The 22,897-nt window shown below is 34.4% G+C and overlaps 3 protein-coding genes and 1 long non-coding RNA gene across 4 annotated transcripts; 1 reads left to right on the forward strand and 3 right to left on the reverse strand.

The window, feature by feature from the left end:
- Nucleotides 1-3,690: 3,690 nt before the first annotated feature.
- Nucleotides 3,691-4,438, reverse strand: LOC112942030 (uncharacterized). Its single transcript, XR_003247868.2, has 2 exons — nucleotides 4,356-4,438; nucleotides 3,691-4,092 (listed from the first exon to the last, which is right to left on the reverse strand). It is a non-coding gene; the product is annotated as an uncharacterized lncRNA (long non-coding RNA).
- Nucleotides 4,439-6,368: 1,930 nt separating this feature from the next.
- LOC112942046 (uncharacterized) lies at nucleotides 6,369-11,525 on the reverse strand. Its single transcript, XM_026032594.2, has 3 exons — nucleotides 7,879-11,525; nucleotides 7,295-7,801; nucleotides 6,369-7,205 (listed from the first exon to the last, which is right to left on the reverse strand). Exons 1-3 carry the CDS (start codon nucleotides 8,119-8,121, stop codon nucleotides 6,852-6,854), a joined length of 1,104 nt encoding a protein of 367 aa, XP_025888379.1. The 5' UTR covers nucleotides 8,122-11,525; the 3' UTR covers nucleotides 6,369-6,851.
- On the reverse strand, nucleotides 8,779-10,609 carry LOC138337711 (uncharacterized). The gene is made up of 3 exons (XM_069287980.1): nucleotides 9,830-10,609; nucleotides 9,008-9,418; nucleotides 8,779-8,823 (listed from the first exon to the last, which is right to left on the reverse strand). Exons 1-3 carry the CDS (start codon nucleotides 10,607-10,609, stop codon nucleotides 8,779-8,781), a joined length of 1,236 nt encoding a protein of 411 aa, XP_069144081.1.
- Nucleotides 11,526-21,143: 9,618 nt separating the features above from the next.
- Nucleotides 21,144-22,098, forward strand: LOC138337742 (uncharacterized). Its single transcript, XM_069288026.1, has one exon. It carries the CDS (start codon nucleotides 21,144-21,146, stop codon nucleotides 21,768-21,770), a length of 627 nt encoding a protein of 208 aa, XP_069144127.1. The 3' UTR covers nucleotides 21,771-22,098.
- Nucleotides 22,099-22,897: the final 799 nt, after the last annotated feature.

A 22,897-nucleotide genomic window follows, 5' to 3' on the forward strand; every position in this document is an offset into this window, starting at 1 on the left:
GATGTTGTTTTGGCTTCTTGAACCTTTGGGGTCAAGGGAGATTATTATTTTATATTTCGTACAATCGTATCTATGTATTAGTGTGTTATACAGTTCCAATGGAATCAATGTCGAACAAAAGTGATTGATCAGTTTCGAATTGTATTTTGAAAGAAGTTGTCTTGCCAACAAGATACAAAAGAATGTCTAGTAGATCAAGAAAAAAAAGAAAAATCCAGCTGTTATGGGTGATGTGGACAAGAACACCACAATCGAAGAACTTGTACTTTCTTCCCAAAAGAATCTTGATCAATGCTTTTTTGGAGTACTTTGTTTTTTCAGATCTAATAATTTTTTAAATTATAATATTTCTTTCCACTGTTACAAATGTTTACATTACAAAGTGTTTTTAGCTTACTAATTTCTGATCCAATAAATTGTAATGGTACGTTTTTCAGTTCTGCCTATATTTTTTTATTGTTAATTTTTTATATAGTGAATACGGTATACATATTGTGTATTGTTTTGTGTTTGATATAAAGTTGCTTTTAAAATATACGTTGTATTGGTTAAGTAATTAATGTATATGTAACTGTTCACAAGTATTACATTGTATTGATTTGTTTAACATAATGAATTTGATACTTAATTCTTTTAATTTTTTTGGTATCAGATAATATAGTATCAAGTGTTGTAAATGTACCGGATAAGAGTTGTAATGTGTATAGGATAAGAGACATAATGTTAAAATATAATATATTACAAATTTAGAGGATTGGAACAATTGTAAATATATAGCATCAGGTTTAATTTTGTGAGACACATCAATTTGTGATGTTGAAAGCAAAATAACTAATAATTGTGTATCATATACTTAATATACATTTTCGACAAATTTGTATCAACTTATACACATCAATTTGTGCTATTGAAAGCATGAAAAATAATTATTATGTATCATATACATAATATATTATTTGGCAAATTTATGTCAACTTATAATATAGTATCAACTACAGTCATTTGTAGCAAATTTATAAGAGACATAATGTTAAAAGGTACTAAATATTTTGGAACTTAAATGATTTGTATCAAGTATAAAAATATAGTTTCAGGTGTTGTGTTACATACAAATTTTGTTATATAAAAAATAATTGTGTATCATATACATAATATAGTTTTGAAAAATCTTGTATTTGCTAATAATATAGTATCAATTATATATTAATTGTAGTATACTCTATATTACAATTAATATAAAGTATAAAATATATGATATATAAAATACTTATAATCGTGTATCATATTTTATAATTTTTGATATTTTGTATCAGATAATATATGATGTATAAAATACTTATAATAGACAAAACGTAACAAGATACTAACAATAACAAATATCATATTCAAAATAAACAATTTTGTTTCAAAAAACTGTAAAACTTGAGAAAATGTGTAAACCCTCCAAAATATTAATTGATGTGTCTTACAAAAAATAAACATCAAAAGTTGTCTGTGAATTGGTACATAATCACTAATATATATGATCCAAGTCATCTTATTGTTGTGAAGTGAAATAACTCTTTAGCTTTAGTGGATCATCGCTAATCGCTAACATATCCCACCTGGACCTTGTTGAGATCGTACTTTCATAATAGTGTTGCATATCTTGTACGAAGGTAGTCAGCTCAGAAATCATTAGATGGATGTTGACTTCATCGCTAAAGAATTCAACAAAGGCAACTACAAACATTCAACCATCATTATAAATATTCTGCAGATACATTATAACAATAAATTAAATTTGAACAAAAAATTAATTACATTATATGGCAACTACAAAAAATCTTATTGTTTAATTGATACGTAATGATAATAATAGTAACTGATACTCAATACCACTTGATGATATTTGTTTCTGATACTAAATGAAACATCATATATTCATTATATGTTATTTAGGTATCGTGGTGAAACTATTTTATAATATGATACACTATTCTGCAATATCTCATCAAAATAATTTCTACTATATAGTTTGATAGATTAATGACTATATATTGAAAAATAAAAAGAATCAAAATTACGATTTTATATATAATTTCGTAAAAATTTAAAGCAAGGTACACTATAATATGATAATGTATCATTGTTGTCAACATATTTAATTTTTTAAAAATAACTCACCAGGGATGAAGTTCTTCCACATTTTCTTTAAAAGATTAAGTTTCATTTTTCTTCGATTTCGTCTTCTAAATATTATGATTCGCCATTGTCAATGGATCCTACAACCACTTAGATCTATTTTCAACTCAATCATCATCATCGAAATTGTAAGGAATTGATTAGATATATTTTCATGAAATTTTTCATCATCAAAATCAAATACACAAGGTACCATACTAAAAAGAGGGAGCAAAATTCATATGTTTAACAAAATTGTAAATAAAAACAATATTTTTTTATAAAAAAAACCGAAATATGAAGAATTGAAAATAAAAAATTGATGAAAAAATAGTTGTATCTTTTTAGGTACTTCAAATTTTATGAACTTGAGAGAGAATAGATTTGAAATTCAAAAATTGATTGATTGATTTAACTATTGATATATTGGGAATGATTTTAGGCGTAAAAATAGAAAAAAAATCGTTGAATTGAAGGGATGTCAATAATGTATCTAAAAAATGTGAGAAAAAGAGAAAAAAGGAATTTTTGAAATATTTTGAAAAAGGTGGGGAATTTTAGAAATTATGGAAAGAAAGATTATGTAGTTAAGTAATTTTCCCCTATTTTAATATGGGCCCAAATCCAACGAGTATTTTATGGGCTTACCATTCTTCTAGGCTCGCTAGATATTGGAAATTCCATATATGGCAAACGAATTTTATGAAATTACATTTCATGGATATAGTTTTACATAATTACATTCTATGTGTATAGTTTAGTTTGTTAGGTAACTTTAAATTTGTTTAAAACATTTTTTTAATTAAATTTATACAAAAAATTATTTTTTCAATAAATGATAACAGTTGCACAAAAGATGGTAACAATAAATTCACATAATCCATGATTTAAGCAAAACATTCAAAATCAAATATTTTCCTAAAAGAAGAATTCTAAAGATACAAAAAGATAATACCAATCTTAAAGCTTATGACTAAAGCATTAGTTTAACGTTCAAAATCAAATATTTCTAATAAAAAAAGAAAGAATTCAGATAAATCTATGAAACCCTCAGGCGTTAATTTTTTTACATATTTGTGTGTAATTGATTATGTGTTATTAAATGTATATGTGATCATCATAATATGTATTTTTTTAAAAAAATTGGGTAGTCTGTTTGTATATAATATTTTATTATGTTCCTATTTTTTTGTATATATCTAAAAATTTGTATAATGTACAATAATTTTCGTATATGTATTATAGTTATATCTGTGCATATGAGATTTCATGTTTTTTTTTACAAAAATATTAATATTAAACTGATTATATAATATTCATTTGTGAATTGTATATGTAGTAACCTTGAAATCTGTTTGTATATTTGAGTGCGTAATGTTTATATATACAATATTTTATTATTATTCACAATTTTTTGTATATATCGACGAATTTTTATAATGTATTATAATTTTGTATATGTATGTAGAGTGATTTTAACAAATTTCTTTTATATAAAACTAAATAATTGTATACAAATAGCTACTACCTCATAAGACTTTGTATATGTTACCTTATTATACAACACACTATATACCTAAATTTAGTAGTTGGTATACAACTAAAGAATATACAATAAGATTGTCTCATAATACTTTGTATATATTACCTTAATATACAACCCACTATATGCATAACTTTGTTATTTATATATAAATTACACTACCTGATGTTCTTGATATTCTTCAGATTTGTCCAGTTCTGATAAGGCAGATTCAATCTCCTCTGAATCAATGTTTATGGCTTTTTTCTTAATTCCACCTTCAACAATCTTAATGACACTAGATTTCGCGTTGTTGATGACTTGTCATTACATCATTTTTTTTGTCATGGATCTCAGTTCTTCAATAGATTGTTCAATTTGAATTTGTTTATGTCTTGCCATAGAACCTAAATTCACCCCAAAATCTTGAGTTAACCCAATTGATACGAAGGTGGATTATCAAGAAAATTGACATGCAATAACATGCCTCTCTAATTCTCATAGATGGAGAGAAATCATTCATTCTGATTTTGAAAGACTTGTAATTTGATAAGTAATAAAGATTTTTTTTAAAAAAAAATATGAAAAAACTAACAAGCATACTATATATACAATTGTTGAAGAAGGAATCAAGAAAAAAAATATTGAAAGCCACGAATTTTGCGATTACCTGCGAAAAGTGAAAGAACCATCGGAGGGAGAAGGTCAAAATGGAAGGGAAGAGTAATCGTAAGAGAAAGATATGGAATGAGAATAAGATAGATAAATTTGATTTTGAATAAAATTATATACAAAATCTTTGGATGACTATTTTTATCATGTATACAAATAGGTAGTGGGTCCCCTTAATTATGGCAAAAAAATTGAAACTGTATTTATTCACAATAAATAAATTAAACTATATCATTGTTAACTAATTACATAGGGATGTTTTCCATCCCATGTAATTTTCCCTACTAGATATTCAAAATCCGTGCCAGCACTATATATAATAACTTTTACTAAGGGAAAACTGTATGAAATAACAAATTATTAGTTTAAATTAAATATTATAGCCATAGTTCGCAGGAAACATTCCTTTTTTTTTGCCATCTTATTTTATATATAATTAATCATTTTCGATATAAAATTGGTCATTTTATATTTTCGATATAAAATGTATAAAATGTGTTTTTATTTGTATAAAACGAGAGAAAAGTGTATATAGAAATACCAATACATATAATTTTCGTCCTATACACTTATAATTATACAAATAGAAATATCAATATACAAATTACAATGCATAAATGAATTTATACAAAACTGAACAATTTTTATAATATTGAATGTTTCTAACGAATTGTACAGATCAATAGCTCAATAGCAAACATAAAATTTTTCATGGAGCGCAATTATGCAAACTTTAGCTATAAAATACAAATATGATTTTTATATTTGCTATATGTGATACTTGCTCTTTTTTTAATCTCAATTACATATTTAATATATGTTTTTTTAATCTGAATTATAGTATTTTTCGTATAAATTTGAGTAATATATGTTATTTTTGTTTCAATTCACGTGGATAATTATAAATATTTTAAATTGTTAATTTTTATATTCTAGAACTTTTGACGACACTTTTATATAATATAAGTTATCTCTTCTATTCCAACCAGTCAATAAAATTTCTTATATGATTATGAAATATTTTAAATTGTTAGTTATTGTGATTTTTAATAATATATATTATTACACTTGTTCAAATTTACATGACAATACCAAAATTTCAAGAGTCAATAATTTTTTTAAAAATCTATTTTTTAGGGATAATACTCAATTACCCCCTCAGCCTATACCCAAAATCCCTGAGACACACCTTATCTTTGATGAGGTCCTATTACCCCCCAAACTTTTTTAAAGTAATTGTTTACCACTTTTGTACCTACGTGGCAATATACGTGAATTCACCCATGTAGGGCGCGTGAGTGAAGATTTTAGATAACAATGACCAATAAAAGTTAGCTACGAGTCAAAGGAATTTGAAAAAAACTCAAAAATAAATATTAATGTTTCTCTTTAAACCAATTGTCTTCATCTTTTGGAAAAAAAAACTCCATTTTCAGTGTTCTTCATTTTTAAAGAAGCTCCATTATCATTCAAGTTAAATAGCTCTTTGATTTGAAAAGGTAAAGTAAAATTTAATATATTCTTTATATCTTTTTATGTCGATTATTAATTCTTATTTTTTTCCGACAATGTTTATAAAGTTAGGGTTATGACAAAATTCGAGTTGAATAAGTTGTGTATGGATGAGAACGATTCAATGTTTAACGCGGAAGTGCGATGCAAGTATGGAATCTTATTGCAAATGCAGACGTCTTGGTCAAATCGCAATCCCGGAAGATGATTTTGGTCTTGTCCTCACTATGAGGCCACAAAATGTAATTTCTTTAGATGGAGAGACATGGAGAGAGTTGATGAAAGATCTCGTTTTATTCTTCCGAAATTGGTGAATAGGATTAACGAGTTAGAAAAAAATTATGAGCGTGTGAAGATGCAACTGGAACAACTTGAAAATTCCAACATTGAACAGTCAAAACTAGAGAAAATTCCTTTGGATGAAGGTGAAAGTCTTCGAAATCGTTATGAAAATCTGAACATCAATTCAAAGGAGAAAGTAATATGAAAACGTAAACGAAATGGGTGAATTGAAAGACAAGAAGAAGATGAAAGGGATGAAAATGAAGAAAACAAATAAAAGCTATTGTTTTGGCAAATTCCTTTGTTGTGTGATTATTTATTTTGTCGTTGTATTTGTTATTTTCTAACCCAAGTTGGTAGGTATAAGGATCATATGAAATTGCTATAATTTTGTGTGGTAACGAAACCTTTATTTGCTCTATTGTAATGTAAAATTGAATTTGTTTGTGTTTGAAACTGTTTTAATTCTCTATTCGCCATGTTGATATGTCTGTGTCGGAAGTTGTAAAATGAAGTAAAGCAAGAGGTATTAATCATTCTTAAGAGCAAATTTTAAGTACAAAGTTGATTGTAAAAGTGCCGAGAATTAGTCACAGCGCATAGGTGCCCAAAATTTCATTGCTTAAGAGTAAATTTTCAGTACAAAATCTAAATGTGCCAAAAATTATACAAGTCACAACGCATATGCAAAATAAAGTTTTCACATTGCATAAGTACCCATAATTTCAGTACTATAACAAAATATAGGAATATTTATTTTTCCTTCAAACATGAAACAAAATAGTACTTGTAGTGGCCACCAAAAAAGTACTAATAAAACACCATTGATATCAACATTATAGTTTCCATGGGTGTCGAGGTTGTGAAGAGGAGGAAGCATTTGGGTTTGAAAGCCTTGATTGACCTCTAATCTGCTGTAGCCTTCTAGTTGTGATTTCCTGATTTCCTTTCCACTAAATCCACTTGTCGGTTTGAAACCAACATCCCCAGTTACAATACTTGATCTCAAAACTCTCTTTGGTCCGGCTAATATTGTGCTACTTGGCAGTCCAGGCTACAAAATTTTTAGAGAACTAAGATTATTAGAGAACAAATGTGCAAGTTATTAGAAAACAAACAATATGAATGCATCGCAATACTTACACTGAAATTTTTGAAACCATTTTTAGCTTGAAACACACCCACTCCAGTGACTCTTGGCCTTTTAAATTGAGTTGTGTTTTCAACACCCTTTCCTTTCTTGGTAGCAACAATTTCCTTTGGTGCAACATTTGTGTTCTGGTCTACATCCTGTGTTGTACTACCTTGAGAACATGTAAACCAATTTTCAAGTGGATGATTACTACCTCTTCCTGCACTTCCCAATCCCCTACCCCTTCCTCTATTACTCCTGGATCTTAATAATACTCCAACACCATTTACACTTGCACTTGCTTCATGTGTTGGTGTTCTTGAAGTTGTAGGAGGTGCAGTGGTTCTAGGAAAGGCCCATGATGCACTTGCACTTGATGTAGCTCTTGTTGTTCTTGAAGTTGTGAGAGGTGCAATAATTGTAGGTGAATCCCCTGTTGCACTTGCATTTGCACTTGTGTTTTTAGGTCTGCCTCTCCCCCTTTTGGCAACAGTCTCACTCTCAATATTTGTTGATTTCTAATTAGCAAAAAAAAAAAAACTATATTAGTAAGTTTATTACACTTTAAAAAGTAAGTGACAAAGTAGTAATGTACCTTTGGTCTCCCCTTTCCCATTTTTGAACTTGATGGTTCTTCAACATTTGAAGTAGGGGTAGCTCTCTGTTCCCCGACAGTAGAACCAACTCCATCACTCCTTCGTAAATGAAAACTTATTTTATTGTGACCTTTAACATGGCAAAGACTACATGTCATAGTTAGTCCTGTTTTAGATAATTTACCAGACATCTTCTTTTCACCAACCTCTTTCCTTCTTAACTTTCTAGGTCTGCCTGACATTTGTTTTATCACTGGTGGATCAATAAGAGGATTTTTTTATTCTGGCCACATTGGCATGCTATTCATAGGTTATATTAAATGTGAGTAAGTCATCAAGTACCTCTCTTTAGAGTAGCATGGATGAACAAAATTATGTGGGTCATATTGTTTATGCAACATTGCAGCTAAGGCATGTGAACATGGTACCCTTCAACATCCAAGATCTACAACTACACTCCCTCTTTCTCAAACATACAGTGTGTTGTTTGTATCCATCCAAAACCTCATGGCCAGTTACTCCATTAAACTCAATGTTACATGCGATTGACTTATCAATATTTTGTTCTAATACTTTCATTGCCATTGGAGAGAAATTGCTTATCCAAGAGTTTGGAAATTCACTTAACCTAGCTAACCTATTCATGACCTTAATTATTATCTCTTCAAGCATAGTAATAATGTTTTATGCCTTGCAGACAAAATTCAAGCATTAAAGCTTTCACACATATTATTATCTATTGCATCAGACTTGACTTCACAATTAAAATACACCTTACACCAATATATTTTATCATAGTAAATTAGGTCATCCACTATACCTGTACCTCCAGTACCTAATTTAGACAACTCGTGTAGATTTTCTCTGAATTCAGCTTCAAAAGTAATTCTAGTATATGCCTACCTCACAGCCGGCAACAACTCCTTTATAGCTATATCCAGTCCCTACAAGTTACAAAAAACATTAGATAATTAAGTTTAAAAATAATAAACCAACAGATAATTTAAAACAAGTTTACCTTTTGCATATCTGACATAATTTTGAAACTTGTTCCATCTCCTAATCTCAAGTCTTCTTTCAACAGTGAATAAACCAACTCCAAGTGATAGTGTTCTCATTTTCAACTACAGCCCAAGCAAGTGGAAGCATTTGATTATTGCCATCTTTAGCCACTGCAATAAGTAATTGACCCCTGAAAACCCCCTTCAAGAAACAACCATCCAGACCAATGCATTTTCTAGCTGACATAAATGCCATCTTGAGTGTAGCAAAACATATGTAAAATGCCTCAAATACTGACCTACCTGATTCATTAGCTTCTCCTAGCTTCACCACACAAGTACTCCCAGGATTAGACCTCAGCAACTCATCCTTATAATCAAGAATTCTCCCAAATTCATTAACATGATCACCCACAAGTTTATTCAAAATTTTAGCTCTTTCTCTTCTAGTTGTGGTCTTACCAACATGCACATTATACTTCTTACGGATTAACTCTTGCAACTTGTACACTCTGATATTTGGTTGTTCAATAACTTTCTTTTTAAAAACAGTAGCAATAAATGTAGAGTTGCACAAATAATTCCTAGTAGCCTTTTGACATGAATGGACTGGCATGTAAGTCTTAATAACAAAGTTATTAGTCTTCTTGTCCAAACTTGTATATAACAACCATTTGCAATTTACCTTGCAACATCTCACTCTTACTCTATTTGTCTCATTCACACACTTTTCAATCTGAACCCCTCTCTGAATTGCATACTTAGTGACTGCCAATCTAAACTCTTTGACACTTTCAAAAATCATACCCAATTGCCACACAATCTTCTTAATGTTGGGATCAAATCTGACTCTCTCTATGGTATGTTTTTCCTTTTGTGTTAGACAATTTCAACTTTATTTTTTCACCTTCCTCTAGACAACTATCATCTGTGTCAGTTTCAAAATTACAAGCATCAGAACTTGCATAATATGGTTCATCACCCCTAACATTCCTTCTAAAGTACATCTATTGATAGCTGTCACATCAAACCCAAGATCTGCTCCAGCATTACCACATGCTACTTCTTCAGTATCTGCAGGTTTTCTTTCCCTTCTTTTTCTTCTTCTCAGAAAATATCTTTTCTCAGCCCTCAGTTGAATTAACTCCTTATGAATATCACTTCCATATTGATCATATTCAAGTATTTCACTATCTTCAGAATCATCACTCTCTTCAGTTAACTCATTAGATACTTTTACAGAGTATTCACTATCTTCAAAATTTGATGGATCACTAGTTGGAGCTGTTGGGTTTGAAGTAGAAGGAATATTTAAGGTTGTATTTAAAGTTATATCTACCCCATTAAAAGCAGCCTCACCTACTTCATTATATCCACTAGCCTCAGTGGTCCCAACTTTATTAAAAGTTGCACCAGATTCCTCACCAGGCATGTGGACATATACTTCCAAAACAGACCCACTTTGCAAAAAATTACATATTGCTAAGAGAATATCATCATCGTCAATATCTCCTAAGATGCAACGATTAGGTGGACGGACACTAAATTTGCAATTTGGGTTATACCCTAGTTCTTTAATGTAGTCTTTAATCTCAAAATATGATATTGTATCCACATCAATATCATAATATTCACTCACTAACCCACCCACATATCTTGTTTTATCACCTTCATACAATAATGCCCCACCATGATAGAGCTTTAAAGTAATGAATGTAAACCCACTCATATCTATATGCATAAACATAACAATAATTAAGTAAAAGTTGCTAATAGAATGTAATAATTGACTAAAGAAAACACATACCCAAATAGTTATAAAAACAATTCAAGTTGAAGAAAAGACATACCCAACCCCACACATACAGAACACAATACCCCACAAAAACAACACAATACACGATATATCTTTATCTTCTTACAATTAGGTATGTAAGTCCACACAGACACAACATAACACCCAACATATATTTTCTTCTTAGGATAATGTTATTTAACTTTAACCCCACACCGACACAGACACAACACAACACCCAACATGAAGTTACTTTATTGTAACCCATAATATAAGACAACATAACACAACACCCAACTCGTCTTTATCTTTTTGCATGTTTCATATTATAACAACATAACTCACACAACTATATTACCACCCAACCAACCCACACTCAAAACAAGTTTCATATAAATGTATGAATAACAAGTTACATATCCCATAACAACAAAGGTGACAGTATGAATATATGAATAACATCAACCCTAAAAATATGAAATTTGATATCTAACAGAACCATAACATAAACCCTAAAAATAAGCTTAAAGTTATATTTCACTTAAAATCGAAACCAATATTTAACAACATATCATAATCCCTACAAAATCTAAGCATAACAATAACAAAAAACAATATAAATGAAGAAAAAACTAACCCTTGAACTCAACTCAACCACGATTCTTGCTGAATGAAATCGACCCACACTTTCACGATTGAAATTGATCCATACATGCAGCACTGAAACAAAAACTAACTATAAAAATCCAACATCAAAAATCAACTATCAGTTTGAAATCAAATTTCTAACCTATGTTGATTTTTTGAAACCAAGCTAAATTTTCCCTCTTTCTTTCCTTGTTCCTTTATATTCTTTTTGGTAAAGTAATTTTGAAAATGTAAATGGCCAGCTTTTTCAAATTTGGGAAGTGTAAAAGTAGCTGATAGTCACTTTTTAGAAAGTTGCAAAAGAGGGGCCCGACCTGTGTTGAACAAACCGATCAACGTTTCTGATTATTATTGCGACGTAGGTACGAAAGTGGTAAACAATTACTTAAAAAAAAAGTTGGAGGGGGTAATAGGACCACATCAAAGATAAGGTGTGTCTCAGGGATTTTGGGTATAGGCTAGGGGGTAATTGAGTATTATCTCCAAAACTTAATAAAAGAAAATTTAAGTACATGAAATTTAAATAAGACATTAAAAATACATAACAACATTATTTATTTCCCAATTCTATTCTTAATTTTCAATTGTGATCCCCAAATAAGTCCTTAGCTTCTGGATGAGTAATATTATCGAGCCCATCAACATCATCTTTCAATGCTAAGTTTGCCTCAACATTCTCATCATATTTCTGAGAAGATTTTGTATGAACACCATCTTTGAGAGTCAAGTATGAATCTACCTAGGCATTAGAAGAGGAGGTACAACCTTTATTTCCTTTCCTTTTAAAGAAATTCTGATATAGCCTAACAAAATGCTCAGGTGCTCGACATTCATTTTTTCAGTGACCTTTAAGGTCACAGCGATGACAGTGATCGTCCTTAAATTTAGAAGGATTATTTTGAGAACCTATATTGTTTTCCCTATTGTTATTACCACTACCTCGACGATTAATATTGTCCTTTGTCTTTTTCACGCCCACGCAAATTGTCATGGCCCTGATTATTTTATCTTATTTTAGACTGATCGTGTGCTTCAACAGCGCGTGCCTCCGGTAATGGAGCACTTCCAATAGGACGAGCTTCATGATTTTTCATTAAAAGGTCATTATGTTGCTCATCCACCAGAAGACATGAGGTTAATTCAGAGTATCTTTTTGAAATCTTTTTCACGGTATTGTTGGTTTAATATCAAATTGGAGGCATGGAAAGTAGTTAGTTTCTTTTCCAACATGTCCTCATCGTTTATAACTTTTCCACATAATTTTAATTGGGAAGTGATTCTAAATACAACAGAGTTATACTCATTACAGTTTTATATCTTGAAATCGTAAGTGCATTCACTCATAAAGAGCCCTTGGAAATACCGTTGCCTTGAGGTGGTCATACCTCCCTTTCAAACCTATCCACAATTCAAGTGGATCTTTCACCGTTAGGTATTCAACCTTCAGAGTAAAAGTTTCTTTAAGATGATGATGAAGAAAAATCATAACTTTCGTTTTATCCTGACTTGATGTCGTATTTCCTTCAATTATACTATCACCAATACCCTTAGTGGTAAGGTGAATTTCAACATCAAGTACTCATGACAAATAATTTTTTTTAAAAAATATTAAGTGCCACAAATTCAAGCTTTGACAAATTGGACATGATGAAAACTATCATAAAATAATTGAGTTAATATTATGATGTTGATTTTTTTATTATTGTAAAATAATGTTCAAATGATAAAGTATAATATGATTATATAATATATTATATGTTATATGCATGCACATTGAATGTCTCAAAAACATATAAAATGACGTTGTAGATATTAAAATTTTGCGGACTCTACAAGACGTGTTCAATTTGAGTTGAGACTCTATAAATTGTGATCAACTCAACCACGATTCTTGCTGAATGAAATCGACCCACACTTTCACGATTGAAATCGATCCACACATGCAGCAGTGAAACAAAAACTAACTATCAAAATCCAACATCGAAAATCAACTATCAGTTTGAAATCAAATTTCTAATCTTTGTTGATTTTTTCAAATCAAGCTAAACTTTCCCCCTCTTTCTTTCCTTGTTCCTTTATCTTCTTTTTGGTAAAGTAATTTTGAAAACGTAAATGACCATTTTTTTTGAATTTGGAAAGTGTAAAAATAGCTGATAGTCACTTTTTAGAAAGCTGCAAAAGTGGAGCCCGACGCGTGTTGAACAAACCGATCAACCTTTCTGATTATTATTGCCACGTAGGTACGAAAGTTCTAAACAATTACTTAAAAAAAGTTGGAGGGGGTAATAGGACTTCATCAAAGATAAGGTGTGTCTCAGAAATTTTTGGTATAGGCTAGGGGGGTAATTGAGTATTATCCTTTTTTTTTTAAAAAAAAAAGGTTGTACCTCTAATTTATCTTTTAGCTAATAAAGCATAAATAAGTAATTAAATTTCAAAAAGTTAATTGCTACAAAAGAAACAGAGTGAAAAAAATTAAAGGAGAACTGTGAGGAAGAAATAAAAAATAGAAATGGGTATAGTTGAGTGGGATCCATATGCTAAAATGACAGTTGGATAGTGAAAAGAGAATTGAAGAAAACGTGAAACAAGCAAAAATAAGGGACCACATATTCCGGCTGAGGTAAAACAAAAAGGAAAATATGGGTGGAGTTTTATGTCTTTGCATAATGTTTAGATAAGGAAGTGCAACGTTAAAATAGTAAGGTACAATATTATCTTTGCATAATATTTAGTAAATGATTGTATTATCATTGGCTAGGAAAGCAGACATGTTGACGAAGAGTTGCTTCCCTATCTTCTTCTATATATTAGTAATTAGTAATAATAGTAATATTGGAAGTTGATAGATACTCATATCTCATATTATCATTTAGCTCGGAAAAAATAGATGAGAAACTTACAAAAAGAATTATAGTTTAGAGGTTAATAAATTTTAATAGTTATAATAAGATAATTACTATTTGTGACTAGTTTTTGATTGATTATTCAACTGTATTTAAATGTATTCATCGTGTTTGGTTGTTGTATTCTAGGATATATAAGCTATTTTTAGGTATATACTTCAAAAATAAATACAATTTTTAATGTGGTGCATTAATTTTGCAGTAGTATATTTTTAAAAAAGAAATCTATATTACCCTACCTTAATATGTTTACTGTAATTAGTTTGTAGCAAACACTAATTGAGTCTCTATGTGGTCTGTATCAAATTCATCTTTCCCACTCTTCCTTTATATTAGCTATCGTCATGTTGAGTACCCTTAATTGCTTCAATTTGTAGCAACCATGACTGTCGTATCGACGCTTCAAAGCTTTAGCATCACTTCTCTTCATCGAGGTTTGATTTAAATTCATTTTTTTTGTAAAACCTTAAAGTTGATGCTTTTAACTGTGAATATTATTCGTTTTTTCAATGTGAAATATTATATGAGGTTTTTGATTGACTTATAAATAAGATCAGTATAATGATGGTGGTTAGTGTATGAAAAAGTGATTAGATTTTAAAGTTTGTCTCAAATTAATCATGAATTTTGTAACGACCTGTTTAGTCATTTTGGGCAGCAGATTTTATTTCAGGAAAAACAGGCTGAGACGACGGAACCCACGACGGACCGTCATGGGCACGACGGACCGTCGAGGGGTCTCATTTCAAAACACTTAGAAATTCTGAAATTGGGTACTGAAAATCGACTCTCTGAACTTCGTGACGGAATGGCAGGACGGACCGTCACAGACTCTTCAGAGAATTGAGTCTCTGAACTCTGTGACGGAGCAGCAGGACGGACCGTCGCAGGCACGATGGCCCGTCATAGGCTGCGTAATCCCAGACTGGGTCGGATTTCTGTTAAGTAATTTAAGGGGCGTTTTTGACTATTCCTGCTTTAATTATAAAGTTAGTGGGTTAATGTTAATAAGTCTAATTCCTTGGGGGTTAAAAGAGGTAACCTTAAGTTAATTAGTGGGTTATTATTGCCATCTTTTATTCTTAATTATATACTAATTAGGGTAAAAGAAAGAGGGTTTGAATAAAGAAAATAGAAAGAATAAGAGAAAGAGAGAGAAAGTCGAACACAAAGCTTGGGAAATCACTTGCTTGATCACGAATCTCCGGTGGAGGTAGGTTATGGTTTCTATACTATTCGTAGTAAACTCTTAATAGCGAATGATATGTATGAGTAGTATTGTAAACCCTTCTATATGCTTAATTGTATGCTTGCATGAATGTGATTATGTAATTGTAATAAAATAAGCATGATGAAGCTATTGAATCCTAAATCTTGAAAAAGAAAACCTAATCTACTTTGTTAATGATGATGCCTTGGTATAAAGGAAGGCTTGATGAAAGAAAGTAGTGAGATTAGGGGATCGGGTGCTACGTTCCGGTACCAGTATAGTATATGAGGATCAGAGTGTCACGTTCCGACACCAGGATAGTATATGGATCAGGTGCCACGTTCCAGTACCAGGATAGTATATGAGAATCAGAGGGTCACGTTCCGACACCAGGATAGTATATGGATCGGGTGCCACGTTCCGGTACCAGGATAGTATATGAGGATCAGAGTGTCACGTTCCGACACCAGGATAGTATATGGATCGGGTGTCACGTTCCGACACCAGGATAGAATGAGGATCGGAGTGTCACATTCTGACACCAGGATAGTATATGAGGAGCGGAGTGTCACGTACCGACACGAGAGGAATAAAGATAATGAATCTTGAAAGATGTTAATATACTCAATCTAATGACCCTAATTCCCAAATGAGTATGATGAGGAGGCGTGAGTCCTCATTGATGAGCTTGGTGTTGTAACCAAGGGTTATGGTAATTGTAAATGCTGCATGCTAAGGATATTAGTTGATTTTATGATATTGCTTAATATATACTGTTTTCTATTTTGAGTTGGCCGATGATACCTACTCAGTACCCGTGTTTGTACTGACCCCCTACTTTTATGTTTTCTTCTTTGTTATTTGTGGAGTGCAGCAAACGTGCCGTCGTCTTCAACTCAACAGTAATTCTAGCCAGTCTTCGTCACACCGGATCTTCAGGGTGAGCTAACGCTTCTAGCTTGGACTGGATCTTCTTCCTCATGTCTTGATGCCTTGAAGTTCCGGCATGGACTAGCTTTTATTTGTTTTAGCTTCTTAGAATACTCTTAATTTAGTAAATTGATCATAGATGTTCTTGTGGTGATGACTTCCAAATTTTGGGGATAATAATAGTTATTGATTTTTTTTAAAGAGTTAAGTCTTCCGCATTACTTTATGTTGATATTACATTGAAATGTTAAGGTTTAGATTGGTTGGTTCGCTCACATAGGAGGGTAAGTGTGGGTGCCAGTCGCGGCCCGGATTTGGGTCGTGACAAACTTGGTATCAGAGCATTAGGTTCGTTTGTCTCATCACACAAGAACGAGTCTAGTAGAGTCTTAAGGAACGGTAGGGGGACGCCTTTACTTTTCTTTGAGAGGCTATAAGACTTTAGGAAAATTCCATTCTTTCTTTCTTTCTTTCGTGCTATTACTTGGGTCCAATTGGTATCTAGGTGATACAAATTGGTATCTGACCATCTTCACTCTATTTCACAGATGGTTAGAACTAGAGCAACAACCGCGCCAACACCAGCACTGGCGGAACAGGGTGCTTCTGAGCCAGCCACTGAGGCTATAGCTCGAGGAAGAGTAGCGGCAAGAGGCCGTGTTAGAGGTCGTGGGAGGACGTCCTCTAGAGGAAGAGGACGAGCACCTAGCCCGTCAGATACTAGGGCGGTGACTCCTCCACCGACTGAAGAAGTAGTAAGAGAGGGTGAGGAAGGAGAAACTGAACAAGTACAGAATGAGGGATTGCCTCCCCAACCTACCCCAGAGATGATCAATCAGGTTCTTGCTTATCTTAGTGGGTTATCTGATCAAGGTCAAACACCTCCAGTGTTTTCTGCACCAACACCTCAGGGTCCGGAGGTACAACATGCGGCTACTGCGGCTCCCCGCATAGATGTTCCATTGGAAATAGGCACGTTTCCTCGTCTGACTACTGGGCCTATAATGACAAATGATCAGCATGAACTTTTTAGTAAGTTCTTAAAATTGAAACCTCCAGTCTTCAAGGGTGCTGAATCTGAGGATGCTTACGATTTTCTGATTGACTGTCATGAGCTACTACACAAGATGGGTATAGTAGAACGGTTTGGTGTTGAGTTCGTGAGTTATCAGTTTCAAGGGAACGCCAAAATGTGGTGGCGGTCACATGTTGAGTGTCAACCAACGGAGGCACCACCTATGACTTGGGCATCATTCTCTAGCTTGTTTATGGAGAAGTATATTCCCCGGACTTTGAGGGATAGGAAGAGAGATGAGTTCTTGAGCCTAGAGCAAGGTAGGATGTCGGTTACTGCATATGAGGCTAAGTTTCGTGCATTATACTGTGTTTCAGTCCACAAGAGCGGATTCGCCATTTTGTGAAAGGGTTGAGATCAGAGTTGCGGATTTCAGCCTTACAGGTAGCGGCTACAGCGAAATCTTTCCAAGAAGTGGTAGACTTTGTGGTAGAGGTGGAAGGAAAGAAGCCAGATGACTTCACCATGGCAACTACATCAAAAAGGTTTCGAAAGGGAGGTGAGTTTAATGGTTCTTACTCTAGAGGACAGGGTTCAGGAGGTTACTTAGTCCGACCAATTCAGTCTTCACTACAGACTGTAGTTGGGGGTCCACCTCAGACCGGTCAACACTTCTCTGAGAGACCTATGCTTAAACCCAGAGAGTGTTATGGATGTGGGGATATCAGACACATTAAGAGGTATTGTCCAAAACAGAGTTACAGATCTCCAAATATTAGAGGTAGAGGTGGTTATGGAAGAGGTCGTCATTCTGGAGGACGCGGTGGTCGAAGTAATGGTGGTCACCAAAACGGTTGGGGTGATGGGAAAACTGGAGCCACTACATCACAACATGGTAGGGGAAACGGACAAACAAACGAAAGGTCCCATTTTTACGCTTTCCCTGGGCGGTCAGAAGCGGAGACATCAGATGCTGTCATCACAGGTAATCTTTCGGTTTGTGATTGCATGGCTTCTGTATTGTTTGATCCTGGATCCACATTTTCTTATGTATTTTCTTCATTTGCTAATGGTCTAAATTTACCTTGTGAATTACTTGACATACCTATTCGTGTTTCTACTCCGATGGGTGAGTCTGTGATAGTTGAAAAAGTATATAGGTCTTGTTTGGTGGATTTTGTGGGGAGCAACACTTATGTAGATTTGGTTATCTTAGAAATGGTTGACTTTGATGTAATTCTGGGTATGACTTGGCTTTCTCCGAATTTTGTGATCTTGGATTGTAATGCTAAAACGGTGACGTTAGCCAAGCCTGGGACATATCCGTTAGTTTGGGAGGGTGACTACACTTCCAATCCGGTGCGTATCATCTCCTTTCTTCGTGCTAAGAAAATGGTTAGTAAAGGGTGTTTAGCTTTCTTGGCACATCTCAAGGATGACACTACCCAAGTACCTTCGATTGAGTCGATTTCGGTGGTCCGTGAGTTTCTGGATGTGTTCCCTGCAGATCTTCCTGGTATGCCACCAGATAGGGATATTGACTTTTGAATTGATCTTGAACCGGGTACTCACCCCATTTCTATACCCCCTTATAGAATGGACCCCGCGGAGTTAAGAGAGTTAAAAGCCCAACTTCAAGAGTTGTTAAGCAAAGGCTTCATTAGACCAAGTGCATCTCCTTGGGGTGCTCCGGTTTTGTTTGTGAAGAAGAAGGATGGGAGTTTTCGGATGTTCATAGACTACCGGCAGTTGAACAAGGTAACCATAAAGAACAAGTATCCTCTTCCTCGCATTGATGACTTGTTCGATCAGTTACAAGGTGCTTGTGTCTTCTCCAAGATTGACTTGAGATCCGGTTATCATCAATTGAAAATACGGGCAACGGATGTGCCAAAGAATGCTTTTAGAACCAGGTATGGGCATTACGAATTTGTAGTGATGTATTTTGGTCTTACGAATGCCCCTGCTGCTTTCATGAGCTTGATGAACGGGATTTTTAAGCCATATCTGGATCTCTTTGTTATCGTATTCATTGATGATATATTGGTATACTCAAAGAGCAAGAAGGAACATGAAGAGCATTTGAGAAGGGTATTGGAAATGTTGAGGGAGAAAAAGCTTTATGCCAAATTCTCCAAGTGTGAGTTTTGGCTAGATTCAGTGTCCTTCTTGGGGCATGTGGTTTCTAAGGATGGGGTGATGGCTGATCCTTCTAAGATTGAGACAGTGAAGAATTGGGTAAGACCTACTAATGTGTCAGAAATAAGGAGCTTTGTTGGGTTAGCTAGCTACTACCGCCGATTTGTCAAGGGTTTCTCTTCTATTGCTTCCCAACCGACGAACTTGACTAAGCAAAATGTCTCATTCGTATGGTCGGATGAGTGTGAGGAAAGCTTTCAGAAGCTCAAGACTCTGTTGACTACTGCACCAATTCTCACCTTGCCAGTGGAAGGTAAGAATTTCATTGTCTATTGTGATGCATCCTATTCGGGTTTGGGTGCAGTGCTAATGCAAGAGAAGAATGTGATTGCTTATGCTTCAAGACAATTAAAAGTGCATGAACGTAACTATCCAACTCATGATTTGGAATTGGCCGTGGTAGTGTTTGCATTGAAGCAATGGAGACACTATTTATATGGGGTTAAGTGTGAGGTCTATACGGATCATCGTAGCCTACAGTATGTCTTTACTCAGAAAGATTTGAACTTGAGACAGAGGAGATGGATGGAACTACTGAAGGACTACGACATCACTATTTTGTATCATCCGGGGAAGGCGAATGTTGTAGCGGATGCTTTAAGTAGAAAGGCGGGAAGCATGGGAAGTCTAGCTCACTTGCAAGATTCTAGACGCCCATTGGCTAGAGAAGTTCAGATTCTGGCTAACGACCTTATGAGATTAGAAGTAAATGAGAAGGGAGGATTTTTAGCTTGTGTAGAGGCAAGATCTTCCTTCCTTGACAAGATTAAGGGAAAGCAGTTTAATGATGAAAAATTGATCCGGATCCGAGATAAAGTGTTGCGAGGAGAGGCTAAAGAAGCGACGATCAATGAGGAAGGCATTTTGAGGATTAAGGGAAGGGTGTGTGTACCCCGTGTCTATGATTTGATCAACACCATTCTTACAGAGGCTCATAGTTCCGGATATTCTATACATCCTGGTGCAACCAAGATGTACCGTGACCTAAAGCAACACTTTTGGTGGAGTAGAATGAAGCGTGATATTGTGGATTTTATTGCCAAATGTCCAAACTGTCAACAAGTAAAGTTTGAACACCAAAGGCCCGGAGGAACACTTCAGAGGATGCCCATTCCGGAATGGAAATGGGAGAGAATCGCAATGGACTTCGTGGTTGGTCTTCCAAAGACGATGGGTAAGTACGACTCTATTTGGGTGATTGTTGATAGGTTAACTAATTCTGCTCATTTTATTCCGGTTAAGGTGACTTACAATGCCGAGAAGTTAGCCAAGATCTATATCTCAGAAATCGTTCGATTGCATGGGGTTCCACTATCCATCATATCAGATAGAGGTACGCAGTTTACTTCTAAATTTTGGAAAACATTGCATGAGGAATTGGGTACTAGGTTGGACCTTAGTACTGCGTTCCATCCTCAAAACGATGGTCAGTCTGAGATAACGATCCAAGTGTTGGAGGATATGCTTCGCGCATGTGTGATAGAGTTTGGTGGCCATTGGGATAGCTTCTTACCCTTAGCGGAGTTTTAATACAATAATAGCTATCACTCAAGCATTGATATGGCTCCATTTGAAGCATTGTATGGTAAGAGATGTAGGTCCCCCATTGGTTGGTTTGATGCATTCGAGGTTAGACCTTGGGGTACTGATCTTTTGAGGGATTCTATAGAGAAAGTGAAATCTATTCAAGAAAAGCTTCTAGCGGCGCAAAGTAGGCAAAAAGAATATGCAGATCTAAAGGTTAGAGACTTAGAGTTCATGGAGGGTGAACAAGTCTTGTTGAAAGTTTCGCCAATGAAAGGGGTGATGCGGTTTGGTAAAAGAGGCAAGCTAAGCCCAAGGTACATTGGTCCCTTTGAAGTACTTAAGCGAGTAGGGGAGGTGGCTTATGAGTTAGCCTTGCCTCCAGGGCTGTCCGGAGTACATCCGGTATTCCATGTGTCGATGTTGAAAAGATACCACTGGGATGGAAACTACATCATCCGTTGGGATTCCGTTTTGCTTGATGAAAATTTGTCTTATGAGGAGGAACCTGTTGCCATTCTAGATAGAGAAATTCGCAAGTTGAGATCAAGGGAGATTGCATCCATCAAAGTTCAATGGAAGAATCGACCAGTCGAAGAAGCCACTTGGGAGAAAGAGGCTAATATGCGAGAAAGATACCCACACTTGTTTTCCTTCTTGTGATCGTTCGGGGACGAACGATGGGTAAATTGGTATCTATTGTAACGACCTGTTTAGTCGTTTTGAGCAGCAGATTTTATTTCTGGAAAAACAGGCTGAGACGACGGAACCCACGACGGACCGTCATGGGCACGACGGACCGTCGAGGGGTCTCGTTTCAAAACACTTAGAAATTCTGAAATAGGGTACTGAAAATCGACTCTCTGAACTTCGTGACGGAATGGCAGGATGGACCGTCACAGGCGTGACGGATCGTCACAGACTCTTCAGAGAATTGAGTCTCTGAACTCTGTGACGGAGCAGCAGGATGGACCGTCGCAGGCATGACGGCCCGTCACAGGCTGCGTAATCCCAGACTGGGTCGGATTTCTGTTAAGTAATTTAAGGGGCGTTTTTGACTATTCCTGCTTTAAATATAAAGTTAGTGGGTTAATGTTAATAAGTCTAATTACTTGGGGGTTAAAAGAGGTAACCTTAAGTTAATTAGTGGATTATTATTGCCATATTTTATTCTTAATTATATACTAATTAGGGTAAAAGAAAGAGGGTTTGAATAAAGAAAATAGAAAGAACAAGAGAAAGAGAGAGAAAGTCGAACACAAAGCTTGGGAAATCACTTGCTTGATCACGAATCTCCGGTGGAGGTAGGTTATGGTTTCTATACTATTCGTAGTAAACTCTTAATAGCGAATGATATGTATGGGTAGTACTATATGCTTAATTGTATGCTTGCATGAATGTGATTATGTAATTGTAATAAAATAAGCATGATGAAGCTATTGAATCCTAAATCTTGAAAAAGAAACCCTAATCTACTTTGTTAATGATGATGCCTTGGTATAAAGGAAGGCTTGATGAAAGAAAGTAGTGAGATTAGGGGATCGGGTGCCAAGTTTCGGTACCAGGATAGTATATGAGGATCGGAGTGTCACGTTCCGACACCAGGATAGTATATGGATCGGGTGCCACGTTCCGGTACCAGGATAGTATATGAGGATCGGAGTGTCATGTTCCGACACCAGGATAGTATATGGATCGGGTGCCACGTTCCGATACCAGGATAGTGTATGAGGATCGGAGTGTCATGTTCCGACACCAGGATAGTATATGGATCGGGTGTCACGTTCCGA

This window comes from Solanum lycopersicum, chromosome 8 (genome assembly GCF_036512215.1).
Source record: "Solanum lycopersicum chromosome 8, SLM_r2.1".
NCBI classification, from domain to species: domain Eukaryota; kingdom Viridiplantae; phylum Streptophyta; class Magnoliopsida; order Solanales; family Solanaceae; genus Solanum; species Solanum lycopersicum.

Bases quoted from the DNA above. Each gene is read 5' to 3' on its own strand.
- LOC112942046 (XM_026032594.2), bottom strand. From the start codon at position 8,121: ATGTCAGGCAGACCTAGAAAGTTAAGAAGGAAAGAGGTTGGTGAAAAG. The intron at 7,802-7,878 runs GTACATTACTAC...TTTGCTAATTAG, and splicing joins TGGGAAAGGGGAGACCAAAG to AAATCAACAAATATTGAGAG. The intron at 7,206-7,294 runs GTAAGTATTGCG...AAAATTTTGTAG, and splicing joins ATGGTTTCAAAAATTTCAGT to CCTGGACTGCCAAGTAGCAC.
- LOC138337711 (XM_069287980.1), bottom strand. From the start codon at position 10,609: ATGAGTGGGTTTACATTCATTACTTTAAAGCTCTATCATGGTGGGGCA. The intron at 9,419-9,829 runs GTAATTTTGAAA...GTTTTTAAAAAG, and splicing joins TTATGCAAGTTCTGATGCTT to AAAGTTATTGAACAACCAAA. The intron at 8,824-9,007 runs GTAGTTGAAAAT...TGTAACTTGTAG, and splicing joins TGCTTCCACTTGCTTGGGCT to GGACTGGATATAGCTATAAA.
- LOC138337742 (XM_069288026.1), top strand. From the start codon at position 21,144: ATGGCTCCATTTGAAGCATTGTATGGTAAGAGATGTAGGTCCCCCATT.